The sequence below is a fragment of the Malaclemys terrapin genome, chromosome 4, assembly GCF_027887155.1.
Source record: "Malaclemys terrapin pileata isolate rMalTer1 chromosome 4, rMalTer1.hap1, whole genome shotgun sequence".
NCBI classification, from domain to species: Eukaryota; Metazoa; Chordata; order Testudines; family Emydidae; genus Malaclemys; species Malaclemys terrapin.
The window spans coordinates 56,390,976-56,406,844 of NC_071508.1; the positions used below are offsets into that span (position 1 = coordinate 56,390,976).

Consider the following 15,869-nt stretch of genomic DNA (forward strand, 5'->3'; position numbering starts at 1 on the left):
TACCGCAGGGGTAGGCAAGTTGATTTTCAGTGGCACTCACGCTGCCCAGGTCCTGGCCACCGGTCCAGGGGGCTCTGCATTTTAATTTAATTTTAAATGAAGCTTCTTAAACATTTTTAAAATCTTATTTACTTTACATACAACAATAGTTTAGTTATATATTATAGACATAGAAAGAAACCTTCTAAAAACGTTAAAATGTATGACTGGCACGCGAAACCTTAAATTAGAGTGAATAAATGAAGACTCAGCGCACCACTTCTGAAAGGTTGCCGACCCCTGCTCTACCGCATGAGCTAAAAGCCAACTGGCTGTTAGCTAAGGCTGTAGAGCAGACTCATTTTCTCTCTCTAAGTGGTCTTGGTGCGACTAGATGGAACAGAACACCACACCCGGGAGATGTGTGGGTTACAGATGGAGGGCCCTAATTCTTAAAGAAGGGGTGGAAGGCCTACTGAGGCCCATAAGGCTGTGCTTGTTCTGAGCTGAAGCTGTGATGAATTTGTCGTGACAAGAAAACCCATAGTGTGAGGTAGGACTGCTCCTGACAGAGCCCCTATCAGAATTGGGTTGCTGTCTGGGAAGCTTATTAGCATGCATGTAGGTTATTTTACTGTTTAATAAGTTTTCTTTGTAGTGTTTTTACCTTAAAAATAAAATAGATTTGCATAAAAAGAATGGTGTGGTCACTTATCCCTGTTGACAAACTTTCTGTTATCAGTCTCTGAAGTGAAAGCAAGCAGGTGTGCTTGGCAGCCTGTCTCAGTAGAGTCAGGGAACTGTGCAGCCTGGAAATACCTGTCTCTCACTCCCTTCTGCCCAGGGTATCAGCCTTATCAGCCCAAGAAAAGCAATGGTTAGGGCTCTGGAAGCTTGAGAGTGGGTGCCCTTGCCAGACCACTGTGGGGAAATACAGATGCAGTTGCCCTGACCTGTGACACAAAGTTGTGAATCACAAAGATTAGTGCAAGTGAAATTCCTTATTAATCATACTTGCCTTCTCTATATCTTCACACAGAAGATGATAAATACAAGAGTATCCTTCAGCCCAAGCAGCATTACTCAGCAATGGAAATCTCATCTTACCCTATACCATATGATCATCTGGCACAGAGAATGGCCTTTCATTCAGTCTCATTCTCTTCAATCAGCCTTAAGGCAGTGGCATTTTTGTGCCTAAATCAATTTGTACCTTAGAAGTGTTACTTCCATCAGAAAGTAACAAAATTTATCCTCTGAGTTTAAATAAAAGTCCTAATTCACAAATTAAACTGAGCTCCACAACACACATACTCAAAGGATTCCCTTGATTCTTATGACAGATTGGTTGTTGCCTTACGTACTATTAACTACTGTTAAGCTAGTGTCCTGTAGTGTGCTTCATAGCTAGTGTGCTGTAAATTGTATGCATGCACACTTTTTCTCTCATTCTAAACTCTTATTTTAGTTTCAGTAGAAATGCCCTGAAATATAATTGTTTTATTCAACTTTTAGTTACAATTCTGTGAACTGGCTTGTTTTTTCTTATTAGCAGAGATGCCTAGGCAATTTCCAAAGCTGAACATTTCTGAGGTTGATGAGCAGGTACGGCTTCTAGCAGAGAAGGTATTTGCTAAAGTTCTCCGAGAAGAAGACAGCAAAGATGCCTTGTCACTATTCACTGTGCCTGAAGATTGTCCTATTGGGCAGAAAGAGGCTAAAGAAAGGGAACTGGAGAAGGAGTTGGCAGAACAGCATTCTGTGGAGACAGTTAAGAGGTTTGTTCAGTAGCCATTGTTTTCCAGGAAAAAAAAGTTTAAAGTGGGTTTTAGAATTACATATAGGAATACATCACAAATGGCATGATACTCATCCATAATACTTGAACACAGAAGCCAGCACAACCTGTGCTGTATGATTTAGAATGTGCTGCTTTATTGCACGTGTTCCTGGAAGTTGTAATACTGAATGCTTTGATATATACAAAGGGTCAAACTCTGGCAGCTGCTTTGCAACAAACACAGTGTCTTGAAAAGGTAAACGTATGTTGCAAGTTTTAGAGTTTACTTGCATTCTGAATGCAACGAACACAACGCACATCACCACCTCACAAACATATTGCTATTGGACCAGATCCTGAGAGGTGCTCTTCACCTGCAGTACTCTTTAAAATAAATTAGTGGGAAATTACAGGTTCTTAGCACCTGCTTGTTCTGATCCATTAAGGATGGGAATAATCTGCCCCCAGATTGTTCAGAGAGACGATTTCAAGGTCAGGGAACATACACACATGAACAGGTGGCTTTCACACCCTTTGTAAAGCCCCTTTGTGGCTCCTGTTGCAGATGATCTGGGGAGTGTCCTAACAGAATTATGGAAGGATCCTGAGTTGGTGAGGTCATGCCCTGACATGTACGCCCAGTAATACCATAGGAATACACAAGTTCAACAAAACAGCACAGCTGGCGAGAGGCAAATACAAACAGATTCTTTCAGTGTAAATAAAATCAGCAACACACTTAAGGAAGTTGTGTGTTTTTTTTTTTTTTTTTTGAAAACATGATTTTCCGTCTCAATGTTGAGTTTTAACACATCTAAACATTTACAGCAGTCAGGTTCAATTTTTTGTTTTAGCTCTATAAAAATAGATGACAGCAAATGCTTGATTTTTAATCACTGAAGGAGAAACTGAAGTGTCATGGGCTCAAATGGGTTATTATTAGGGTCCCCTTAACTCGGAGATAAAGGCCATATGAGATCTAATAATAGATTGCCATCTATTAAACAAACATGAAGTTCTAAAAATACACATTCATTTTATTTTCCTTTGAGAAAAAAGATTACTACAAATACATTATAATAAAAAACAAAGTCCGTATTTAAGTAACAGGGAAGCAAGGTAGAAAAGTGATTTAATTCTGCTATCAACATGATGATATTTGCTGAGATATTTTGGAGGTGAAGCATGAAAGTTCAATTAGTGGGCTTCAGCAGTTGACATGGTCATAAAAATAAATTAAAAAAAAAAAAACCTCTACCTTGTCTTTCCACGCATTCAAACAACCATTTGATAGAAGTTTTTCCACAAGAAAAAAAAAGTAACAGGATATTTAAACAAAACATATTTAATGCGGGAAAATGCCTTATAAAAATAGCTTCAATCAAGCTGTGTTTGGGTCTAAGTATTAGTACAGGCCTTATCCTGGTAAGTGGGATACTATATTTATACTGTTCGCTTGTGGGGATGGGACTAGTAATCACCCTTGCCCTCAATGATTGAAGAACACTTATGGCCCAGTTCTGCCTACTAGTATAACTCCCACTGACTTCAATTCGTATTGAGTGACATTTTAAGAGGAGCTTCAGTATTGACTTTGGGGCGTGGGGGTTACACCTAAGTAAGTGAAGGTAGAATTTGGCTCTTGTGTATTATTTATACCACAAATTTGAGGAAGTGTTACAGAATTAATACAAATCCCCAGACATCAGTGTTTCTTCTGTTTAAGGGCTCTTATTGACACTGGATTGGAGAAGGAATCTTTAGAGGTTCTTGACGTAGGTGCCAAGTTTTACCATTGGTCACTGTTAGTAGGCAATGGTGGCTCTGTATTTGCATTACTATTCAAGTTTTCCTGTAAGGTCATTTTAAAGTTTGGGCACATTTTCTGTAAAATTATGAAGCAGGAGAAGTTTACAGCACGCAAGTCACAGGTAATTCATTATTTCAAGTATATTTTAAATGTTTAGAAAAATAAATTGCAAGTAAGCTTTATAAGGGAGATTTAATTTAGTGGTATACAAATATATCTTTTACAAGACTGATTGCTAATCAGAACATTATGCATAGCCAGTCAGTTAAACTTGTCTTAAGCAAGGGATCAGCAAACAGTTTGCCTGATGAGGTGGGCTTTACCTTTGTATTGGAAACCTCATGTGGTATTCTAAAGTGGCAATTTAAAACAGGGAGTTGATTTTGTTATACAAGTCTATTCCTGCTCTCTGAAGTAAAAGGCCAAATTCCCATTGAATATAAAGGGCATAATCCTGTTGAAGTCAATCAACTGAACGATTTTCCTCATATGGACAGAACATGCCTTTGCTACTTACAAAACACCAGAAACACACCTGTATTTTTAAATGAAACCATACCTGTCAACTTGATATGTTTCTAAACCCTGCAGCTGTCACCAAGAATCAGAAGCCGATGTAATAGCTTTTGATGGTATATAACCACTTATCTTACCCAATACACACCCACTCACATTCCTAGCTGCCATTTTATTAAGTTCTGGTGCAATAATGTTTTAAGAGTCAGAAATTTCTCAACTCCTGCTATATTAAGCACAGGTGTAGTGAACATATTTTCCACTCATTACAGTGACCTCAATCTCTCACTTGTAAGTGATGCTGCTGCAACAGCACAAAAAAAAAAAAAAAAAATCTGCACACCAACTTCGTTATCTATTTTCTAAATAATCAGGGCTTATTGTGTGTGTTGTACATAAATTGCATGTAGCATGCTACAAGTGTCAGAAATATCACTGGACTAAACATTTCAAAGCTCATTTTTATAAACCAAAATTTTTGAATAATTTGAAGTCTATCATACTACAGAAAGCCTTCTAGAATGAAACACTTCTTTGCTATATAGACAGGTTTCTGATATATAACTTTTGATACCATGAATTCCTAGGAAGAAAAGTTTCAAGATGATTCGGTCCCAGTCCTTGTCATTACAAATGCCAACCCAAGAGTGGAAGGCACCATCAGTCAGTTCACTTCCCTCTCCTGCAACTCCAGTTCTTCCAGGTCAGCCAGTCCAAGTGCCATTTACAGTTCCAGAGTTTCAGAGAGTTACAATCGGTGGGGATTACTGTGCTGGGGTAAGAAATATGTCAATTTTTTCTTTTAGTATTCTGGGTGGGAAAGGGGGCAGCAATGAGAATAAAGAGAGAGGACTTATGCAGTGTGGAATGATTACCTATTATGTCCCTCCTGTTATATTTTGACATCTCACACTGAAGTCAATGGGGTTGTACAGGTGTGATGAGGCAGAATTTGCCCAGGTTATTTCTGACTGTGTACATTAATTGGTAAGAAAAAAAAAATGTAAAATATAACAAGGCATTAAATATGTGCTTTAGCATACAGAGATGGGAGGAAGAATGCTCTTGTGCTTAAAGCACTAGATTTGGACTCAACTCTTGGTTTTAACTTCTGGCTTTTTCACCAACTTCTTCTGTGACCTTGGGCAAGGCACTTAAGACCTGGGTCTTAAGTTTCAGACATAGGTGCCTAAATCCCAGTTTTAGGGTCCCTTGGTAAATGGTGCATAAATACTTAGTGTCATTGGGTGAGAGAGAAAATGACTAGTCCAGTGGTTAAGGCATCAACTGCAGAGGTGGGAGACCCAGAGTCCAGTCCCACTGCTCCACTCACTCCTTATTTATACACAGTGGAAGAGTTTCAGGAGGAGAGATTTAGGAAGCCCCATATCAGAATATTCCATAGGCCCAGAGAGCACTCTCCTGAGAGGTGAGACACCACTTTCAAATCCTCTCTATTTCTGCCAGAGAGGGGGGAATTGAACCTGAGTCTCCCACATGAGTGCTCTAACCACTAGACTAAAAATTAGTAGGTGGGCAGCAGCACAACTTCCTCCCCCCATTTTGTGTAGAGTGAGGGCAGGTGCCTAACTCATTGCCACAGGAAATGACTTAGCCACTTGACTCCAGGTGGTGGGTTCCCATTCATGGATTGCTAGCAGAGCTAGGTGCCTCTCTCCAGCCTGGACTTCGACTCCTATCTCTGTCAGAGTGCCAGGGTTTAAGACACACTTCTGTCATAGGCATCTCCATTGGTTAGCTTAGACAGTTTCCCACATGATGTGCTGTCTTTTGTGAATCACATTCTGAGGCTCCTATCTCTCCCCATTCATTGAGGTTTTTAAGGTCAGGCTTGACAAAGCCCTGGCTGGGATGATTTAGTTGGGGATTGGTCCTGCTTTGAGCAGGGGGTTGGACTAGATGACCTGCTGAGGTCCCTTCCAACCCTGATATTCTATGATTGTATGGGGACCCTAGCCACCTAACTTGGCTTTATGCATCACAGTGCTGCTCCTGTGATTTTCTAGACACCTAGAAGTAGGCGCCACACTGCTGAGCATTGCAATGTCTAAGTCAATTTGTGGATCCAGGCCTTAGACCCAAATCCTATTAAGGCTTCCACTTCTGGAAATAAAAATCTTGTTATTGCCCAAGTGGGTTCAAATGAATGACAAACTGACTTTTAATAGATGCTCCTGTTTCTCTTCCATCAGTATTTATACAGCTTCTCTTTTCAGGTCACAGTTGATGATTACGAACAGGCTGCGAATGGCCTGGTGAAAGCTCTGCTAATTCGAGAGAAGTATTGTCGCCTTGCTTACCATCGCTTTCCAAGAACAACATCACAGTATTTATGCACTATGCAAGATGAAAAATGGAAGATGGAAGATGAAGTATGTCCAGGTACAATAGGTTCCCTTCAACAACAACAAAAAAAGACCATCATACTGTAGAAAACATTTGATTTCTGTGATTATTTCTATTTAGAATAAAAAGGCTACATTCTGTTTTCCAGTCTGAATAAGCAAACACTAGATAGGGACTCAAGCTGCAAAGTTCATTCTGAATTTAAATTTTCCTGAAGTTCAGGCAGGTTTGGATGTGGGATTTTGGTCTGGAATAACCTCTAATTTAAACAAACACACGCCCCTAACAACACACTAGAATTCCAACATTAGGCTTGTGAAGGAGGCCAGTCCTTTGAACCTGATTTTAGGGACCACATATTTATTTTACATCCCTGGAAATATGAGAGTATATTGTTAAATAGCCATAAACGTATGAGAGGCTTAGTCTTTGTTGTACCTAGCCACATCCTCAGCCATGAACTTGGCTGGAAAAGACATATTTAAATGGTTGTCCTCTCCTGTAGTGGCAGGGAGGAGGAAGTTTATATGTCCTCAAGTACAAGGTTTTATATTAAAAGGAAACTTTTCTGGGGAGAGTAGAAATATGCTTAATATTCAAGAGAAGATAGATGACATTTGTGAGAATTTCTAGGCTAGTTGATGAGACATCATGGCTGTCTAGATGCAAGAGAAATCTTATTTGAAAACAAGTTTCACATTGTTATTTCTAAGGTATTAGTAATTAAGTAAAAAAGATTATTTTAGAGAGACGTTGACAACTTAAATCACAAGCTTAAAATCAAGTATTTGAGTAAGTTGTATCCAGGTGGTTGTGAATTTGAATATCTATTTACTGTTGAGACACTTCTGGTATCAATTCACAGCACATATCGTCAGGTGCTGTAATTTCAGCAAAGAATGGCAAGGATGTGGTAACTTCCCTTTCTTACCTAGTCTGTTAAGCCAAGACTGAATGCATGATCTTGTTATCATTCAGACTACTTAGTATTAAGTCCAGACATGGTTTAATTGGTTTAGGTCAGCTATAGCTGAGGTTGCAATACACTGTATGCTAGTTACACTCTAAGAGAGGGTATGATCTAATCACTAATTAGTGATGGGTAAGGCTAAGATTTTGTCATGGATATTTTTAGTAAAAGTCATGAACAAGTCATGGGCAAACAAGAAAAATTAATGGAAGCTGTGACCTGTCCCTAACTTTTACTAAAAATATCCCTGATAGAGTGGGGATCTGCCAAGTATGGAGCATATTCATCACAGGGTGAAAGTTTACTGCACCTACTGTCCCTGAAAGAACTCAAATGTGAAGTTGCGGAACTATTAACTATGGTTTGTAACCTGTCCTTTAAATCAGCTTCTGTATCCAATGACTGGAAGATAGTTAATTTAACGCCAATATTTAAAAAGGGCTCTAGAGGTGATCCTGGAAATTACAGACCGGTAAGTTTAACGTCAGTACCGGGCAAATTAATTGAAACAATAGTAAAGAATTAAATTGTCAGAAACATAGAAGAACATAAATTGTTGGGCAAAAGTCAACATGGTTTCTGTAAAGGGAAATCGTGTCTTACTAATCTCTTAGAGTTCTTTGAAGAGGTCAAACAAACATGTTGACAAGGGGAATCCAGTGGACATAGTGCACTTAGATTTCTGGAAAGTCTTTGACAAGGTTCTTCACCAAAGGCTCTTGCATGTATTAAGTTGTCATGGGATAAGAGGGAAGGTCCTTTCCTGGATTGAGAACTGGTTAAAAGACAAGGAACAAAGGGTAGGAATAAATAATAAATTCTCAGAATGGAGAGGAGTAACAAGTGGTGTCCCCCAAGGGTCAGTCTTAGGACCAATCCTATTTAACTTATTCATAAATGATCTGGAGAAAGGGGTAAAAAAAGTGAGGTGGCAAAGTTTGCAGATGATACTAAACTGCTCAAAATAGTTAAGACCAAAGCAGACTGAAGAACTTCAAAAAGATCTCACAAAACTAAGTGATTGGGCAACAAAATGGCAAATGAAATTTAATGTGGATAAATGTAAAGTAATGCACATTGGAAAAAATAACTCCAACTATACATACAATATGATGGGGGCTAATTTAGCTACAACGAATCAGGAAAAAGATCTTGAAGTCATCGTGGATAGTTCTCTGAAGATGTCCACACAGTGTGTAGCGACGGTCAAAAAAGCAAAACAGGATGTTAGGAATCATTAAAAAGGGGATAGAAAATAAGACAGAGAGTATCTTATTGCCCTTGTATAAATTGATGGTATGCCCGCATCTTGAATACTGCATACAGATGTGGTCTCCTCATCTCAAAAAAGTTATACTGGTATTAGAAAAGGTTCAGAGAAGGGCAACTAAAATGATTAGGGGTTTGGAACGGGTCCCATATGAGGAGAGATTAAAGAGGCTAGGACTTTTCAGCTTGGAAAAGAGGAGACTAAGGGGGGATATGATAGAGGTATATAAAATCATGAGAGATGTAGAGAAAGTAAATAAGGAAAAGTTATTTACTTGTTCCCATAATACAAGAACTAGGGATCACCAAATGAAATTAATAGGCAGCAGGTTTAAAATAAACAAAAAAGGAAGTTCTTCTTTACACAGCGCACAGTCAACTTGTGGAACTCCTTGCCTGAGGAGGTTGTGAAGGCTAGGACTATAACACATTTAAAAGAGAACTGGATAAATTCATGGAGGTTAAGTCAGTTAATGGCTATTAGCCAGGATGGGTAAGGAATGGTGTCCCTAGCCTCTGTTTGTCAGAGGGTGGAGATGGGTGGCAGGAGAGAGATCACTTGATCATTGCCTGTTGAGTTCACTCCCTCTGGGGCACCTGGCATTGGCCACTGTCAGTAGACAGGATACTGGGCTAGATGGACCTTTGGTCTGACCCAGTGCAGCCATTCTTATGCTCACTTATCTCACTGCACGACGTGATGCAGGAGCAGGGCCGGTGCTACCATTAAGGCAAACTAGGCGGTTGCCTAGGGCGCCAAGATTTGGGGATACCAAAAAGCGGTGCCCCCAATTTTTTTTTTTTTTTTACAGCGTTCCAGGGCCGCTCCACTTCTCCCGCCTCCCAGGCTTGCAGCGCCAATCAGCTGTTTGGCGCCGCAAGCCTGTGAGGGGAGGAGAATTAGAGTGGTGGCAGCGTGGTCGGGGAGGAGGCGGAGCAGAGGTGAGCTGGAGTGGGGAGCTGCTGCATGGCTCCCCGGGGTGGGGAGCTGTCATGGGGGAGAGGGGTGCCTCAGGGCGGGTGGGAGCTGCTGCAGGGCTCCCCACCCCAGCTCACCTCTGCTACGCCCCCTCCCAGAACAAGCCGTCGCTGCTCCACTTCTCCCGCCCCCCAGGCTTGCGGCGCCAATCAGCTGTTTGGCTCCACAAGCCTGGGAGGGGAGGAGAATTAGAGCGGGGGTGGCGTGCTCAGGGAGGAGGCGGAGCAGAGGTGAGCTGGGGTGGGGAGTTGACGCACGGCTGGGGGTGAGGGGCGCAAGATGGAAGTTTCGCCTAGGGTGCGAAACTTCCTTGCACCGGCCCTATGCAGGAGGAGAGTGTATCCTATTCCTTTCTGACTGATGTATCAGTATTGGAACCGCTGATTCACTTGTGGTGAAACATGTCCAAAACCACTGTAACAAAAAGGTGGAATGGGACTAGTAGTCATGGAGAGGTAGTCAGTACTCAACGATCTCAACTGTACTTTCATCCCCAATTTTTTTTTAAACGTCTTCTGAAATTGTATTGAGCATAGGTATACCTTGAATTATAATATGGTGGTGGTAATGCTAATAGCTTGTAAATAGGGTCCTACCAGATTCACGGCCATGAAAAACGAAATGTGAAATCTGGTCTCCTCTATGAAATCTGGCTATTGTAAGGGGTTCATGTATTGCCACCTGTACTTCTGCACTGCCTTCAGAGCTGGATAGGCACCCAGCTGTGAAGGCAGTGCCGTTGCCAGCAGCAGGGCAGAAGTGAAGGTGGCATGTTATGGGGGGGGGAGCTGTCATTTTTGGGGGATCTGGCTGGCCTTATGCATGGGTGACCAGCTGCCCAAGGTGTCATGGTCGGTGGCGGGGGAAGGAGGGGAGAATGCCGTGGTAGGGTCAGACAGCCAACCCAAGGCCTCTTTAACCCCGAGCGCTGGGCCCAGAGCCAGGGCAGGGCGGGGCAGGGCTGGGGGCATCCCAGCTGGGGGCTCCTACCATGTGCCAGGCTCCAGCTGCAAGTCCTGGCTGGGCAAGGGAGCGATGTGACTTCCTCGTCCCCAGCACAAGTTGCTCCAGGTGCTGGGTCAGACCCACCTCCAGCACAACCTCTCCTGGCTGCATGAAGCCCTGCAGCTGCAGGCTGGGAGTGCAGCTGTAAAGGCAGCACTGTGCTGTTGCTGGAGGCAGAAGTCAAGGTAGCATGGTATGGTATTGCCACCCTTACTTCTGTGCCGCTGCTAGCAGTGGTGCTGCCTTCAGAGCTGGGTGCCTGGCCAGCACCTGCCACTCTATGGCTGCCCAGCTCTGAAGGCAGTGCTGCAGCCACCAGCAGTGCAGAAGTAATGGAGGCAATACCCCACTCCACAATAGTCTTGCGGACCCCACCAGCCCAACCCCATGAAATTTCATACTTAAGTATCTGAATCTGTGAAATTTCAGATTTAAAAAATCCTAAAACTGTGAAATTTACCAAAATGGACCATGAATTTGGTAAGGCCCTACTTATTAAAATAAAATAAAATCAGAACTGCATTTAATTTTAATGAAGCTGGTCAGAAAAAGCCAACTGTGCTATGACTATAGGTCCTTTAGAGTAACTACCAACATGCATTTAATTGATTTCAAATCCATCTTTCATCAATCTCTCTCTTTAGAGCAGAAACAATATTAATTTATTTCTGTAACTATTTTGCCTTTCAAAATGGGTTACTTCTGACATAATTCTGACATCAAGCTTATTTCACAGATTTCCATCCACCCCCAGGAAAACTAGAGAATCCTTACAACCTTGACGATGCTCCAGGCAATTTGGATTATATTGTCAAAATGCAAGGAGGCATTCTCTTTGTTTATGAGAACAAAGAAATGATGAAACTCAATGAGCCCCGGAGTCTACCATATCCTGATTTGGAGACCTACACACTTGACCTCAGCCATGTTCTTGCTCTGATTGCAGATGGTCCAATGTATGTATGTTTACTACCATGCTTTTCCAAAGAGCTGGTAATACAGATCAGCGGCAATTTCTTGTGAGACTGCTCACGTTCAAAGCATTTGCTTTACATCTGTTGAGTGTCTTACCATCCTTGGGTGGGATATACAGTGAAAAATGCCTTACAATGAACAGAAAAACCGAAGAAGTGAAAGCAGTATCCCTCTAAAGGTGTGTCTTTAGCCTCTGGATGCTAGGCATAGTGAAGGGTGAACGAGTTTACATAAAACACATTTCAGGCCAAATCTGACTTGAACCTTTAGAAATGTGGGAACCAGAACTTTGCATGTCACCATTACTATATAATTGGATTATCAGCTTTCTTGTTGAATAATGAAGATGTGCATTTGATGTTAAAAAAAATTAAATGCAGTAGTTAAGTCTTCAGTCAGGAGCACTTGAGCTCACATTAGCCTCACAGTGCCCCAATATTGGAAAAAGAGGGGCACTCCAGTGGATACTGCTCCCTAGAGTCTCAGATGTGGACTCTGAAACAGAGCAGTAGTCTGGGTTATCCTACCAAGCCATTTGCCTGCCTCACAACCACCACATGCCCTAGATCCTCTCCCTTTAAGGGAGGCCAAATCCTTCACAAGTGACAAGCTAGCCTAGCTTGAGAGTGAGAGTGAGTGAGATTTTCATGGAGTAAAAAATTAAAATAAGAGCAGTTCTAAACCCTTCCTTCTGGCAGGGTACATGTTGTCACTTTAAGCAAGCCAAAGAGAGAAACAGTCCAAACCCTTTCTTCAGGCTAAATTTTAGAGTTTCTGTTGAAACCCACATTTACCAGACTGAAAACAGGAACAAGCTCCCCAGAGCCTTTTCACTTCTTCAGACTAGGCTTTTCCACACTGATGCCCACCCCAGCCTGAACACAAACCAACCACAAGAAAGTCTTCCCAGTAACCAGCATAAACTTTCCCTTAGCCTAACCACACCAAACCATCTCTGCATTGCAGGCACCTGCCTTGCTGGCACTTATCTCCATTCCAGGTTGGACTGCTGGCAGGATGACAAGCTCCAGTTGGCTAAGTGCTGGCCATTAACCCTTGCCACCTTAAATCTCCTCATCTACGTTCCCGACTATCCCAGGCCTCTGACAGTGAGCAAACGTGTTCTGCTTAATGTCAAATTCACTCAGACATCATGGATTCACTGACTACAACACTATTTGATTTGTGTTCCATTGAGGAAAGACTGAGAAGAGTAGCAAAAGAGAAGGTGTCATGGAGCAGAGAGGGCCCCCCTGACAGTGAGGGGGTTAAGAAGGCTGACAGGCTCCTCCCTGGTAGGAAGGGTTTAAGAAAAGCTTGTGGACCTAGTTGGCCCTGCTCCACTACACTTGCAACAAGCGTGAGCTGTGGAGAGGGCAGATAAGAGAAGAGGATCTAGCCCACTTCAGACCTGCCAAGGGAAAAGAACAGAGCTCTACTTCTTTTGGTGGGAAAGAAGCCTGGGTGCAGTCCTGAGATGGTGTTTGCTTGCCTGCTGGATCAGCTCTCCAGGAAGGGATGTACAGATCCTGGGAATGGATCTGTGGAAGCCCAGACTGGAAGCAGGGTCCCACTGAAAGTTTCAGTGCCCTGAAAGGGATAGGACTAAAGTGCTCTTTAGCTGCAGGGTCAAAGCCCCACTACCCTGACCTCAGAGACAGATACCTGCGGTGGGAGGGAGTTGTGCCCTGAAAGCCATAAGGGGGACTGTCCTGGCAATGGCATTACAGAAGGGCTAGTTATTAAACAGACACACTTTAAAAATACCATAGATTAGGCTTGACAAATGGTGCAGAGAAAAAACATCGGGGTAAACAGAACAAGAAAAAAAGTGGAGTAGAGAGGGTGAAATTGAAGCAATTTGAGAGAGTGAAAAACAGAAGAATAAGACTCGAAAAGAAGCAAAAGACAGTGATAAAATACTGGTAAATACATATACCATCTATAAAGGCACCCAAAACTTAAATCACATTCACAGTAGATCATATCCTGAGGTATAACTATTCGGGTTGAAAATAACCTACGTTTCCATGTTGTAATAGTTTTGTTTACAGGTTGCTTCCATTGTGTAAGAAGGTGGTTTGTTTGTGCGATGGTGATATTTAGCATCTGAGTGGTAGCATTTGTTAGGTAATACATTTTACTTTTTTGTACTACACTCTCCTCCCCCCCCCCCCCCCCCAAAAAAAATCATGTACCAAACTGAAAGAACTAGAAATTCCACAGAGGTACAGTGATGAGATAAAATATTACAAGTTAAAAATAGCATGCAAAAAGGGGGTAAATCATGGCCAGATACATTCCTTCAATGTCCTTGTAGTTCTTGGCGATTACAAAAACAACAAACAAACAAACTTACCAGCACATTCTGTTAGTGTTTTATTAACTGGCTTCATATTTGGTATCAAATCAAATTTAGGGCTTAATTGGTAACCACAAAAATCAAGTTTCAGAGTGGTAGCCGTGTTAGTCTGTATCAGCAAAAAGAACAGGTACTTGTGGCACTGATATAATGATATCTAGCCATTTTCATCCATAGATCTCTGATAAATCGCATGTCTGGGACTTATTAAAATATGGATAAATCTAATGGCTGTTTCACTCAAAGTAATTTACACTCTTAAAACTTAAAATCTGAGTAGTTTGATCATAATTAAAACATCATCTCTCTTTTGCAGAAAAACATATTGCCACAGACGACTTAACTTTTTAGAATCTAAATTCAGTTTACATGAGATGCTAAATGAAATGTCTGAATTTAAAGAACTGAAGAGTAATCCCCACCGAGACTTTTATAACGTGAGAAAGGTAAGTGTGAAAGGGTTTATTAGCATGCTACAGTCTTTGTGATGGAATTTTCAGTTGTCCTCCTTTAGTCTATATCATTCACTACAACCTCTGTGTTAAATATAGATGGAATGAACAAGATGCTCTGTAAATACCACACACACACTAAACATTTAGCTTACAGGCTAATATTCCAATATTGTATTTTTTTTTTTTTAAAAGCTAAACACATTTTGTTTATAAATGTAACCCTTCATTGATGGCCCATTGCAGCCTCAGCTCAGAAACCTTCTTGCCTTAGGGAAGTGACACACTCTGAAGGCCAAACTCTGGGCTCAATCCTCAACTTCACTGAGATTCCACTTGGTGCAGTGAGTTCTGTGCCACCTTTTCACTGTCCTGATCCTGAGCTAACCAGGAGCTGAAACAGCTCTTGGTGCAACTTAGAGCAGCTAATAATCTGATGGAGTCATGTGCACTTTGTCCCAGTCCCTCCTGCTCATGGCACATTTCCTCTGCAGTACTCTGCCCCTAACATAGCCCTGTGTGGAAAGGATAGGCTGGGGCATTGAACCAACTATGCTGGCTTTGCCCTCCAGAGAATTCCTTTGTGTCAGAGGGAATCCTTGGCTGCTCCTTTAGGACAGCTTCCAAGCTGCTTGACACAGCCTCAGCAGTGCAAAGCAGCCAGAACTGGGGCCAAGGATTGTGTCCTCATATGTGCATGTTGATCTTATGGATTTTAATGGGAGTCTTGTCATAATATGACCTGGAGGGTTTTATCTAATGAATTAAAAAGAAGCTATACAGGCACATCCATGTACAGGATTTGGCCATAAAAATACTGCAAGAGGTTACTTCAATGCAGCCATTGAAGTTACTACCTTAAACTGAAAGGTAGTAAAAACAGGTTTCATTGTCATACTAGCCAACAATACTTGTTATCTTCTCATTGTGGTTTTCTAAATGCTGTGACATCTGTCCTCTGGTCTAACTCCATGTTAGGTCACTAGGTTCATAACAGTTTAGTTTAGCATTTTCCCCCAGGCCCTACTTTGGTTCTGCCATAAGACATGGACGGATTTATTATAGATTAGGAACAAATTTAAGGCTTGAAATAAACTGAGTTTACTATCTGGTTGGAACAGACCATTTCACCAATCCCTCCCTTTGCAAGTCCAGACCTAGTTCTTATCTTCTCCACTGACAATTGCATACACCCCATTCCTGTGTAGGACTGATAACGGCAAAAGAAAATGAGCCAGCCTGGGGGAAAAAAACTGATACCAGTAACGTTGCTCAGTTTCATAATATATTTATTTCAGACTGTGCTACTGAAGTCCAAATATGGCTAGTTTAGTCAAGGCGTACGAGGAAGGAAGGCATATTGAAATGCAGAGATGTGGTTTGGGACTTACAGTTGAATTCTCTT

The 15,869-nt window shown here is 41.8% G+C and overlaps 1 protein-coding gene across 4 annotated transcripts in view; it reads left to right on the plus strand.

Moving 5' to 3' along the window:
• AMPD3 (adenosine monophosphate deaminase 3) overlaps positions 1 to 15,869 on the plus strand; it is a 53,920-nt gene that overhangs the window by 9,752 nt on the left and 28,299 nt on the right. For 2 of the 4 annotated variants that reach the window (XM_054025934.1, XM_054025932.1), the window contains exons 2-6: positions 1,532 to 1,757; positions 4,673 to 4,862; positions 6,323 to 6,488; positions 11,412 to 11,631; positions 14,329 to 14,458. In XM_054025934.1, coding sequence (XP_053881909.1) covers positions 1,537 to 1,757; positions 4,673 to 4,862; positions 6,323 to 6,488; positions 11,412 to 11,631; positions 14,329 to 14,458 — 927 coding nt within the window. In that variant the 5' untranslated portion in view covers positions 1,532 to 1,536. The remainder of the gene's footprint in view (positions 1 to 1,531; positions 1,758 to 4,672; positions 4,863 to 6,322; positions 6,489 to 11,411; positions 11,632 to 14,328; positions 14,459 to 15,869) is intronic. The other 2 variants (XM_054025936.1, XM_054025933.1) reach the window with 1 other exon arrangement.